This window comes from Gigantopelta aegis, chromosome 8 (genome assembly GCF_016097555.1).
Source record: "Gigantopelta aegis isolate Gae_Host chromosome 8, Gae_host_genome, whole genome shotgun sequence".
NCBI classification, from domain to species: Eukaryota; Metazoa; Mollusca; class Gastropoda; order Neomphalida; family Peltospiridae; genus Gigantopelta; species Gigantopelta aegis.
Window position 1 is genome coordinate 47,534,576 of NC_054706.1, and position 14,445 is coordinate 47,549,020.

General features: G+C 36.2%; 1 protein-coding gene across 4 annotated transcripts in view; it reads right to left on the reverse strand.

Annotated features, from left to right (window-relative positions):
* The window catches only part of LOC121379304 (rho GTPase-activating protein 44-like), a 99,116-nt gene extending 85,066 nt beyond the window's left edge, over positions 1-14,050 (reverse strand). For all 4 annotated transcript variants that reach the window (XM_041507854.1, XM_041507855.1, XM_041507853.1 and 1 more), the window contains exon 1: positions 13,872-14,050. In XM_041507854.1, the coding sequence (XP_041363788.1) occupies positions 13,872-13,942 (71 nt within the window). In that variant the 5' untranslated portion in view covers positions 13,943-14,050. The remainder of the gene's footprint in view (positions 1-13,871) is intronic.
* Between the last annotated feature and the right edge of the window lie 395 nt (positions 14,051-14,445).

Consider the following 14,445-nt stretch of genomic DNA (forward strand, 5'->3'; position numbering starts at 1 on the left):
ATGACTGGTACTTCAAAGATCATGGTATGTACTGTCCTAAGAGAAATTGCATATAAAACATATCCCTAGTGTCTTTTAACCAGGAATAGCCTATATCGTGGCAACAGGTTTCCTTTCTTTTTCTCTTGACAAAGATTAAATAACCATATATGTTAAGACACCAAAATAGCAATCATTTTAAATGAGGCGTAATTAAAAAAACATTTTTTGCAACAGTCATAATTTTAGTATACATTAATTTTCATCCCCCCTCCAAACCTCCCCCAAAGTTCCCTTGGCATTCCGCCTCATGTCATTGCCCCTCCCCCCCCCCCCCAATGGATTTTCTGGATCTGCCACTGCTACAGATTATCATCACACAAACTTAAGGTCAAAGTTAGGTTATATACATGTATGACAACAATGATAATAGAAAAGGAAGGAAAATGCATGCAGTCTGGGAAGTCAACTTGTGAGAGTGCATCCTCCTAGTGGACATGTTTGTCAGTGAGGAATGACAGTTTGATGCTATTTTCCTGACAACAGACATTCCATTTAACAACATCCACCTGTCAAAATATGCCCGTCATCAACTTTCTGAACGGGTTCTGTAAACATAGGTTTCTACACACAAGTCAGTAGGTTGTGACACAGGTTCCATTTGCACATTCAAATGCATACTGTCCTCTTTGTACTTCCAGCATACAGTTAGTACATGCACATGCACTCACAATATATATATATATATATATATATATAGACTAGTTTTACTTGTTTTTCACTGCATTTAATGTAGATGGGGAAGGATGTAGCCCAGTGGTAAAGCACTCACTTGATGTGTGGTTGGTAGAGGATCAGTGGGCCCATTGGGCTATTTCTCGTTCCAACCAGTGTACCTCAACTGTATATTATCAAAGGCCATGGTATGTACTATCCTGTCTGTGGGATGGTGCATATAAAAGAACCCTTGCTGCATTAAGAAAAATGTAGCAAGTTTCCTCCGATGACTATGTGTCAGAATTACCAAATATTTGACATTCAATAGCCGATGATTAATAAATTAATGTGCTCTAGTGGTGTTGTTAATGGTAAACTGATGGCAAGTGTGTTCTGTATTGTGATTGGTTAATTACATTCTTTTTCCAGGATAAAATGAAAATAACACCCTGTAAGCTAATGACGTCATTAGAAAGTGATGTCATTAGCAATTGGAACAGGTCAAGTTGACTGTTCAAGGATCTACAGTTAGATTGTAGCCAGGTATTTATTTCGAGAAATAACAAATATACAATTAAGTTCCATAGAAAAGCGATTCAGTTTACAATATATATATGAACATAACCATATGGATTTTTTAGATTTGCGTGTGTTATTGTCTATTTGATGCCTGCAAATGTTTCATTTTTAACCTCAGGCTAACGCCTTCACTCAAAAATGACATTTGCGGAATCAAATAGACAGTAACATACGCAAATCTAAAAACTCCATATGGTTGTCTCTGAAATAAAGCAAATTTTAATGTAGATAGCATGTACAGTAAAACCTGAACAAACCGGAATCCTGTCAAAAGAGGCCAAGGTTCATGGTCCCAAATTTTTCTAAATTCTAAAACCCAACCCTATAAATACAGGATCCTGTCTAAATTGGATATATATTAAGTCCCCAGTGTGATCTGGTTTAAAGGGATTTCACTGTGTATTTTTAGTGTTTTGTAACACAGGGTGGTGGTGGTGGTGGTGGTGGTGGTGGTAGAGTAAGATTAATGTAATGTACTTTAAGGGTATTTAATACTAAACAACAACTCCTCGCCTTATACAGTAAAAACTGTCTAAACAAGGCCCTGAATAAACCAGAATTCTGTCAAAACTGTTGCATGATCCCAAACTTTTCTAAATTCTAAAATGTGACCCTTTAAACAGCAGATCTTGTCTAAACAAAATAAATATTAGGTCCCCCATCATGATCTGGTTTAAACAGATTTCACTGTGTAACTAAGGCAAAACAATGACAACCAAAAATAAGGTGTAGTGTGTGTCATATATTTACATGTAAAGGAAAGGAATATTTTAATGAATAGAATAGAATAGAAGTTTAACGACAACCCAGCACGAAAAATATATCGGCTATTGGAACGTTTTAATGATACTTCTGCCATTTTACACTACAGCTACACGTCTAAACTAATAATAAGTCAGGATTTAGCTTAGTTGGCAGACCATTCGACTGAGGTCAGAGAATCGAACAATTTCAGTGAACCCATTCTCTGATTGGGTCCCCCCCCCCCCACCCCCATCCCCCATCTCAACCAGTTCCTACAACTGGTACATCAAAGGCCAGTCTGTGGGAAACTGCATTTAAATCATAAATGATCCCTTGTTGCTGGTGAAAACAACATAATGGGTTTCTTCTGAAGACTGCCTGTCAGAAATCTCAAATTTCTGACTTCCATTAGCTGATGATTAATCAATCAATGTGCTCTAGTGGTGTTATTAATGGTTAATGGTTAATTCAGCACTTGGTCTAGCGAGGGATGACCCAGCAGCCTATACATAAGATTACTTCTATGGGAGGGCAGGATTTAGATCTGTTGGTTGAGAGCTCGCTTGAGGTGCTTGTGTCACAGGATCTAACCACCTCAGTGCCAGTGAATCCATTCCACTGATTGGGTTTTGTCTTATCCCAACCAGTGCACCACAACTGGCCAAAGGATGTCGTATGTGCTTTCCTGTCTGTGGGGAAAATGCACATAAAAGATCCCTTGATGCATCAGGAGAAAAAAATGTTGTGGGTTTCCACTGATGACCAAGTGTCAAAATGACCAAATGTCTGACATCCAATAGCCGATGATTACTTCATCAATGTGCTCTAGTGGTGTCGTTAAAAAAAAAAAAATAACTTCAATACATTGATCACTCATCTGACAGTGTCTGGACTAGAAAAAAAAACCATTGGGTCCACTGAGAGGGATCGATCCTATGAGCCAGCATACTGCTCTACCAATGAGCTATAGCCTATATCCTGCCCCTAGCTGATACTTAGAAAGACAACTTGGGGTCATATTGGTGATGAGTTACATACATCTCAATTAACTGTCTGGACAGCTTACAAATCAATGTACATTTCTACACCCACACAGGCTATATGGGAAATGTACCATCCATACCAACTCTGACCTATCATGAGCTGGTGAAAACTGAAGCTCTGTTTTACATCAATATCATGATCTAGTGGATACTACAATAAAGTCTTCCTAATATCCAACAGTGTGGGATATAAATGTAGGTCAGTGGTAGAGTGCTCGCCTGTGGAATAATGATGAGCTGTAGGTTTCGTATCATTCTTTAAACTAATCAAAGTGTTTTCTTACACACCTGTTAGTGAAATAAAAAGACAGAAATGTTTTATTTACCGACGCACTCAACACATTCTATTTACGGTTATATGGCATTAGACATATGGTTAAGGACCACACAGATATTGAGAGATAAAACCCACTGTCGCCACTTCATGGGCTACTCTTTTCAATTAGCAGCAAGGGATCTTTTATATGCACCATTCTACAGACAGGATAGTACATATAACAGCCTTTGATATACCAATCGTGGTGTACTGGCTGGAACGAGAAACAGCCCAATGGGCCCATCGATGGGGATCGATCCCACACCGACCGTGGATCGAGCACCATATTACTGGGCTGCGTCCACACACCTGTTGGTGAGAATATCACTCATTATTTTTAATAACACATACTTGTTAATACATATATGTGCGTTAACATTTTTCTTCTCTTTTGTTTAATGACACAACTAGAGCAATTTGAGTTATTAATCATCAGCTACTGGATGTCAAACATTTGGTAATTTTGACACAGTCTTAGAGAGGAAGCCCGTAACATTTTTCATTTAATAACAAGGGATCTTTTATATGTACCATCCCAAAACAGGATAGCACTGACAGGGACTGATTTCAAATCGTCCGCACATAAAGCGAGCACTTTACCATACATTGGGCTATGTCCCACCCCATGATGAGATATGGGTTTCTTATCATTTTTTAGACTAATTAAAGTGTTACACTGTTTACAGTTACCATATTAATGTCAAACACTGACCACACTGATTAAATAAACAAATGTTTTGTATGTGTTTAGTTCGAGTTTTAAAAAAAAAAAAAAGTTAACCTCATAGATGGGTAAATATCCGTTACTCAAGTTAGAAAAAAGAAAGAAATGTTTTATTTAACGACGCACTTAACACATTTTATTTACAGTTATATGGTGTCAGACATATGTTAAGGACCACACAGATTTTGAAAGGGGGAAACCCGCTGTCGCCACTACATGGACTATTCTTTCCAATTAGCAGCAAGGGATCTTTTATTTGTGCTTCCCACAGGCAGGATAGCACAAACTATGACCTTTGTTGAACCAGTTATGGATCACTGGTTGGTGCAAGTGGTTTACACCTACCCATTGAGCCTTGCGGAGCACTCACTCAGGGTTGGGAGTCGGTATCTGGATTAAAAATCCCAATGCCTCGACTGGGATCTGAACCCAGTACCTACCAGCCTGTAGACTGATGGCCTAACCACAACACCACGAGGCCGGTACTCAAGTTAGAATGAGATGAAAATCCATAAAGTTAAATGTGAAACTCAATTCAGCATTTCTCAAAGTCAGTAAAATAACATAGCTATTTTAAGCCACAATTAGTTTAAAAAAAAAAAAATATATATATATATTTTTTAGAATGTGAGATTATGACAGCTACACATACACATACAAAAAATTAGCATTAGGCTAAGATGACCAAAGTGACAGAGTGAGTCATAGTCAAACCACCTGTGTTATTCATGCAAGTTAAGAAACACTGTGCCCAGCTTGTTTTGGTTGAAGCAATGGACCTGAACAAAACACTGGGGGGGGGGGGGGGGGGGGGGGGGGGTCTGCGTGTGTGTGCATTATTATTACTATTACTATTATTATTATTATTATTATTATTATTATTATTAATCTTATTTTAGCCTTTGATGAGATAAAATGATTTGTGCCAAATTCACATTTATAAATTATAAATTATATATACGGTACAATGTATGTTGAGGTGTTTCTGGAATACAAACTGGATCTTTTATGTAGAAGAAACGTTAATTAATTATAATTAATAATTTAGGAACCCACAGTTAATTAGTGATCTGAAAAATTAACCATGATACTACATGTATACATAACATATATGTACACCTTTAAAACTATAATGTTTACAGCATGTGCAGTAGACCTACCATTAATTAGGGATCTGTGAAATTATCCATGCTGCAATGTGCACACCTTTATAACTATTATAACCAGTGCAGCATAAGTTGCTTGGTATTATAAAGTCTAAACAGAAAGAAGATGCATTGATAAGAATGTTTAACAACACCCCAGCACAAAAATGCACATGGCCTACATATATATACATAGTCATACATGTATACATGCACATGCAACTGGGAAGCTACTGCAATGTTAGCACAACATCTATCACAGTATCAGTCTATTTCTGTGAATGTACACACAGCAAGGAATAGATTTCTAAGTGGTATTTGAACAGGCAGGGTGTTTAGCCTAACCAGCCTTCAGTATAATTCAACCGAATTCTCCAACATGTACGCACACATAGATCATGATACACTGACCTATAAAAACAAGAGCCAACAGCTATCAACAAGTCTTCAGGTTGCCAGGTCCATACACACATGGAGAGTGAAAACTCCGGTAATTGTTTAAATAATTTAATACAATACCAAATCAAGCTCGCTTTGTCTATACAGACCACCTTTACTTTTCAGGAGTGTATAGGTAATTGGGTGTTATCATTAAAATATAGATCTGTTATATTGACAATATATTCACATTAAAATAAACATTCCTGCATTTATATACATATCATTACATGAACATGTTCTTGTACACATAAAACTAAAGATATTCATTACATGTAATTCTTAATTTTAACTAAACAGGTTGGTTATGTGTAGGGATGGGACAGTTTGGGGTTGGGGTTTGGTTTTTTACTTCGATTTGCGATATAATTTTGGTCCAGTTTGATTTATTTATAATATAGATTTCACATGTACATTAGCTATAACACATGTATTTGAATTAAAATAACTTTCAAGAAATTTGTTTTGTTTAGTATCGAGCCATGATTCACTACACAAATTTTAGAGGTTGCTACACAATTCTAAACTGTTAAATAATAATAATAATAATAATAATAATAATAAATTCTTTATTTAGTGAGGGTAACACAGTTAGCAAAAGCTAATCTTCCCTGGTATAGTTGCTAATCAATTTAACCTGATAATTACCAATGTCAACAACAAAAAAAGTTATCTGTATACCTGTACAATTAAGTACAGGATACACTTGCTGACTCATATAACAGTCATAAATGGTGTCTTGACACACCTTTATTAAATTCTACTTTTCCTTCCTTTTTTTTCATTTCTGTATATTTGTAATCTTACACACACACACACACACACACACACACACACACATAAATGGTGTCACACATACACTTTTCCTTCCTTTTTTTCATTTCTGTATATTTGTAATCTTACACACACACACACACACACACACACACACACACAAACACACATATATGGAGGACAGCCACAATCCTCAAAATTTAAAATTTTATGGGGAAACTATTTTTCACATTTTCATTCCACCAATGGCACTTTTGTGCTGCTGGATAAAAATTATTGTCCCCAGTAGAGCAATATCGCCTGAGAAAGATCTACTTCGATAGTCCATTGGGCTATTCCTCCTTCTAGCCAGAGCACCACAACTAATATCAAGGATCATGGGTACATATGCTATTCTGTCTGTGGGATGGTACATATAAAAGATCCCTTGCTATTAAAGACAAAAAAATGTAGGGGGTTTCCTCTGTAACTTTAGACTATATGTCAAAATCACCACGTCTGGCATACAATAGCCGACAATTAACAAATCAATGTGCTCTAGTGGTGTCGTTAAACAAAAAAACACTAAATTTATTTTTCACAGGAATCCATGTCCTGTTATAATATATATATATATATATATATATATATATATATATATATATATACTGTATATGTATGCAAGTAACAATTGAAGCTTGTGATCATGTTGAGAACATACATGCAACCACTGCAATTAAGAGAATGTCCACAGCAAAAAACATACATCCCATCGAAAAGAAATAATTGAATATAGTCCACAGCAAAAAAAAATGTGTCACAAAGAATTCATATCCATGACACTGCTGACTGTCATTGGCAATTGCAGGGATTGGCATGTACATATATACATATACACATGTGTATCCCAAGTTCTGTATCAATATAACATGCAATTATTGCCACCTTTCAAAAACAAAATGTTTTTTTTTTTTTTTAAATGAAGCAGTAATATGACATTTTCTTATCTCCTAAGTTCAAGAGCCAAGGGATAAATCGCTATGAAAGTAAAACTTGATCTGTAACAGTACATGATAAAGCTACAAACAAAATGTCAGCTCAATATCTTGATGCACTGCGAAAATGTTCCAGAAAACAAATTTTTTTATTTGCTAAGTTCAAGGGCCATAACTCAATGAAAAATGGGTAAATTTTCATGAATGTCAAATTTGATCTTTAACAGGACATGATAAAGCTATATACACAAAATTTCAGCTCAATATCTTGAGGCATTGCGAAACAAAAGTCTGAAAAACAAAAGTTCATATTTCCTAAGTTCAAGGGCCATAACTCTGTCACAACTATGTAAATCGCCATAAAAGTTAAACTAGACCTTTAACAGTACCGTATATCTTCGCCTATAAGTCGAATTTTTTTCACCCAAAAATTATTTTAGAACTTGGGGGGGTCGACTTATAAGAGGGTAAAAAAATTTCACCAAAAAATATTACTGTTTTGGGGATTATTTTACAAGTTTTATGGTTGAAGTATGCCATGTATTTATACTCAAATATGTTAATTTGACACATTTATTTTTTATAACCTATTTTTTTGGGCATTAGAACGGTTTTGGTTATGCGAAAAGGCGTACGATCTCACTCACTTGCCAAGACAACAGTCCACTTAGTTAAATTAACAGTCATAACTAATAGTAAAAATGTAAACAATACTAACTACCTGTTGCCTGAATTTATTTTGAAATCTGGTCACTGGCATTAATGGTTGTTCAAACAATGTTTTGGCGGTGATTAACTTCATGAATATTACTAAGCTTTCCCTTAAAATAGACTGATCTCTGCAGTTCACTTATCTGGAGCAATAGGGACACACATCATTTGGTACAAAAACCAGTGTACTTTCCAGAGTTATCCTCCTTACATGTATTAATATGGCGGCAAAACGTGATACTTTCAGTTTTATCGTAGTGATCTGTTGTCAGCGTTTATAAATAAAGTTGTTGTCTGTGCACAAAACCATCTGTACAGTACTATACAGTAACAGTCAAACAGCTTTCACTCTCTTCTAAGGGAATATTTCGTTTTGATGCTATGTAATAATGATAGTTTGATTGGAATAGTCTGATCATATTGCAATGTACAAAACGTGAAAACCGAAGTTTGTAAAATAATTTTCTTTTGTTCAAATATTATTGTTCTCATGTGCTGAAAATAAGAAATATTTCAATATTTATAAGTAGTTTTTCATGGGTCGACTTATAAACGGGTCAATAAAAAAATACATTTTCAGGGCTTGAAATTAGGGACTCGACTTATAGCCGAGATCGACTTACAGGCGAAGATATACGGTACATGATAAAGCTATACACAAATTTTCAGCTCAATATTTTAAGGCATCGCAAAATAAAGTTTGGAATTAACTATATCTGAGACAAAACAGAAAGACATTAAAAAGAGAGACATTTACCTAGATATAGTCTCAACCAGCTGGACAGGCAAAGGACTAATAAATTAACTGGATCAAAGTGACCCAAATTAATCACTTAATTTGGGGAGGGGTGGGGGTGGAAGGGTTTTTGCCAGAGAGTACCGAGGGAAAAATTACATACCCTAAATTTTTTGAAATTGATGGATATATATATATACTACTCAAAAGAATTTAAGGGTAAAAAATTTATAACCAAATAAGTTTCAGAGTGTATTAGATTGATGATGTAAACTACACCAAAAATTTAATTTATTGTTCCATATTTACAAAAAAATAAAAAAATAAACATCACTGTATACAAGAAAGTCACATGACATGCTGTCAAAGTTGAAGGTTGTCAAACATGGATTTTACACATTAGAACATTCGTTTAATAGTGTGTGAATCCACCCCTGGCGCGAATACACTCGACACATCGTTGCCTCATGCTGTTGATCAGACGTCTGAAGAACTCTTGGGGAATGGCCTGCCACTCTGCCATAAGAAGTTGACCCAGATCATGAAGGTTGGCCGGAGGGGCATGGTTGGAGGGGCATGGTTATCCCGAACTGTCCTGCCTAATTCGTCCCAGGCGTGCTCTATTGAGGCCAAGTCAGGCGAATATGCTGGCCAATCCATCCTGGCGATACCTTGTTGTCTGAGAAAGTCCGTTACCACCCTGGCGCGGTGGGGGCTGGCATTGTCATCCTGCAGAACTGCCCCGCCGCCAATCTGCTGAAGGCCTGGGAGAACCAACGGCCGGATAATCTCATTCAGATAGCGGATTCCATTCAGATTGCCATCCACCACATAGAGGGGGGTCCTGTGGTGGATAGAGATGCCGCCCCACACCATGACGCTGCCACCACCGAACCGGTGACGTTGTCTAACGATAACGTCAGCGAAGCGCTCCCCAGGACGTCTGTAGACACGAACCCGACCGTGTCGTTGAACTGTAGACTAAACCTGGACTCATCAGTGAACATCACTCGACCCCACTGAACACGTTGCCACCGCAGATGAAGTGTGCACCAGTGACGTCTGGCCGTTCTGTGACGTGGTAGGAGTGGTGGTCGAACAGCCTGGCGACGGCAGCGTAGATTATTGGCTCTCAGACGATTGCGTATGGTTTGATCAGACACTCGAGTTCCAGTCGCAGTCCGCAGATTGTCACGTAATCGGTGTGCAGTGGTTGTGCGTTGACGTAGAGCCATATTGGTGATGTAGCGGGTCCTCTCTATTTGTAGTGCTTCGGGGTCTTCCCGAACGTGGACGATTTCGAACAGAATTCGTTGCTTGGTACCATTGCCACAGTCGGCCAACGACACTCTGACTGACACGAAGTCTCAGAGCAACATTTCTTTGCGTATTGCCATCCTGAAGCCAAGCAATAGCCCTTCCTCGATCTTAGATAGTCAGTTGACGTCGTACCATTGTCGAATTTGGAGTGTGCACCGTACACGAACGCAAGCTCCAATTATACGGAAATTCAGCATTGGGAACATGGAATACACATGCAAAGCGTGCAAATGAAGCCCTTTGTGAAAAAGCAAGTTATGGGCACTTAGCAGACCTTTCGCTTTCGCCCTAATTTACGTGCAAATGTAAGCATGTTTTCGCCATTAGAACTAGTCGACAGTGTCAATGACAGTGGATTTTAATTCATTTATGGGTTGCTTAGACCCACTTTCGTCAAAATGGAACAATACCATGCATGACATTATGGTCTAGCTAATATAATTGACATTCAGAAAATAATGTCGAAAATATCGTCTGACCCTTAAATTCTTTTGAGTAGTATATTTTTTGGTTTCATGTTGAACATACATGTACATACATGTACATACATGTAGATTATAGTAAATTTGAGAGAACTGCTGTTTACAATTTGTCAAAGCACATGAAATGTAGTGTTCAACTTCAAAACATTCAAACCTACAACCTTTGGTTTGTTTTGTTTTAAATACTTACCCTCAAATTATTTTCTGGCAGAAAGCCTGGTGCGGGTAATTAATTTTTTAACATCAATTTTGTACAACCATGGATACATCCTAATATGTAATAAACTAATTTTCTGCCCATATGTTGCATATATATCTGATTATTGACCAGTGGTTGGGGATACAATATTACAATCAGCTTCAGTACATTGTCAAACCAGCAGATTGAGTTGAGAATTGACACCATGTGTCCAACTCTTAGCAGTTTAAGTCTGAATCAATATTACATTTATAATGTATGAGGTGGCCTAAAAGTAAAAAGATATTCTAACTTGTAAATTAATTAACATTTTGGCAAATCTTAAACTCTTAAATATTTTGTCTTTTCGTCTCACATTACAGAAAAATTATACATGTGTCATGTACAGTATGTAACCATACAAGTGGTTAGAGCACCCACAAAAGAGTGGCAGTTTGTACTTGTAGGATAATTGCCCTCCAATGATCTTTACAGCCAGATTGTAAAGACGTTCATACTGATCAGGGTTTCTGCCAATTATGTACCATATAATCTTGGAAATTAATGGATATATATATATACTTTTTTTCTCTTTTTTCATGAGAATTGCCTCTGAAAATTTTGTTTGCGTGTAACAGTGTTGCTCGTGCAAATCTAATTTTGTATAACCTATTTTTTGTTCATACAAAATTTGGAGCATCATTTGCATGGATATAATGGGTTATGGAAAAAGAAAATGAGTTACATGGATTTATTTCTGCGTAACCGAAAAATGGGTTCTCAAGTGGCCTGAATCTCAAAACATTTCAAGACCATAACCACCTAGTTACATGTATGGTCCGTTTTTTTCTTTTTATTACATACCCTTGAATTACTTTCTATAAAACGTCTGCTGACTGCACTAAAGTAAATTATATAAATTAAACACATTCAATTTACAGACAAGAATGTTTATAACATGAATTGTAGTACTTATGGCAATTAAAAATACATAATTTACTAGTAACTACTGCAAAACAGAAACTATCACCTACCAGTACATGTAGACTAAGTCACTTTTAAAACATTTTTTATAAATAATTAAATGAAATTAACTAAATGAATCCTTTTTTTCTTAAATGGATCTTTGTTATGGGGCTGTTTATAAACAAATGTTATCAACATTGTCACAACCTATATTACTTTTTGATATGCTTCAATCCCCTTGTAAAAATGCTAATTTGGCAAGGAATACTTTAATCAACATTTTAAAAACATTTAGCATAGCACGCCCTATTACCGCAGGTCTTATCAGAAAACGGGATTCTGAATAAAAACATTTGTCTAACCTAACAATTGTTTTTGCTGTTTTGTTATTCATGCTTTCATGCATATAGTGAAATAAAAAATTCCCACCCATGTTATTAATTTCCAGTAGGAAACACGTACCAGTTTTGATGCGGTGTCGTACATATACAAAGGGAAGGAACTCGCAGTTACCGCGGTGTTATGGTTATTTAGTATGGAGGCCCGTTATGGACAAAATGTTCATAAATTTTACCTTATTATTGAGCATGAACATCAAGCGTGAATATCACCAGAATTCATCTTTTTAACATCCTGTTATCATGGTTAAAGGTACCTAAAACCAATAACTTAAAAATATTCGTTACAAATAATCTGAACACAAATCCTGGAATGCAAGATATTTTAAACTGGAACAAATCATAAACTTCAATATACAGAACAGTGGCACTTTAGAAATTAGCTGAGTATATTCGGCATGCAGTGAAGGCACCGAAACGTTGTCTGTCCTTACAACCTTGGTATCACTGGAGAATATTATAAGACGTTTCTAGTGATCACCTTTTTCACATTGTACCCACTTGACACTCACAAGATTTACACATTCTTTGTGTGTTGGTGGAGAAAACTGTTTACAAATTATGGCTCCTCTAATCAGATTCAGACCCTTCACTTTCCTCATGGGAAACTGGATTGCGTTTAATGAGGTGGATGGTCCAGACTGGGGTCATGAAGGTACAATTTTTGTGTTCTTTCCAATTATTATCTTTTCAGTGCTTTGTTTATTTTAAGTTTAATTTATTTATTAATTTTTAAAATCTTATTATCAGTACCCCTTATTATTTATATTTGTGTTCAGTTTATTATTTCTAAAAATAATATGTTTAAAGTAACAAATATGTTGATGCTCTTGCTCATTCTCTAAGTGATTCAGTCAACCAACAATGTGTGACATTACAGATTTGTGTTAATATTATGTGGCATTTATGCGCCTCCATACAAGCTGTAACACGTCATTACAAAACCTTTCGGCTGGTCAGCTGACAAACCCAAATAGCAGACGACAGGTCTGGGACACATGAAAAGTCTGATGGTGAATTGGAAGGAAGTAATAAACACTTTTGAAAGAGGGGGGATCAGTTACTATTTCAAGGTTTGTGAAAATGGTACATGATTTATATTTGTTTTTTTAACTTACAAGAGAATGGAACATTTCACACTGATTTGTTCGCATTTGTCAAAAACATACTTCCTTCTGTCTATTTGCATATGGCAACAAACTCTATATGGCGCTTCCATATGACTTGAAATGTTTATTCCAAAAATAGCCAAGCCTGCGAAGACTGAGAGCCCGACTATAACCCTAATGCCCCTTTTTCTCACTCTCTCTCATAAGTGCTCGCACACGCACACACCCACACGTATGAAAAGGCTATTTTGTGAATGTTCCCTTATTAAATATATATAAATCAAATATAAATAAAAATAAAAATGTTAAAATAATTTTAAAATAAAATAACATAAAAACAATGTTGATCAATTAAATAACATGCACATATGCTATATGCACATCTTTGGGTATCAAACAACAAAAACAATTAATTACCATTTTTATCAGAGTTTCTATCAATGCATGAGTCACATTTATTGACTGCATGCGCTGACAGTTCGCATAATCGATTATGCACATGCACGCTAATTTAAGTATCAATGTCAAAGTGCCCCACCTTCCAAGATTCTGATCTGCTATCTGTCTGATACGAAGAAAGTTCTTTCGCAAATTCTCTTTCTTCCACATGCTGATCCTTATTTGACCAAAAACACAACAACGGCTGGTTTATTCATGTTAAACTCCGAGTATATTCCATCCTTTTCAACACGGAAATATTCCTCTAACCTCGGCAAAAACTACCAGGAAGTGACTTGAGAACAAACGTGGCAGGAGATAGAACACTATTGTTGATTGGTTGATTTCAGAAAACTATCAAATCATGATGCGTGTAACATATTGGCAACAGGTGCTCGTTAAGGGATGAATTCGATCGATTGCCGGTTAGATCGTACTCGGGTCCACTACTGGGTTTTTTTACTAATTCGTGCCAAAGTCGGTTTGTATCTGACTTAGTGGTCCCTAAAAATAAACTTTTAAAAAAGTAATACGTTTTATGCAATAAATATACATTTCATTTAGTTCATTTTCGAACACATACACACACAGCTAATAGTTTTAAATATATATACATCTTTCGAATACACCCTAATCAACTATTTTTATTTCTGTTGCCCCATAATAATCATAAC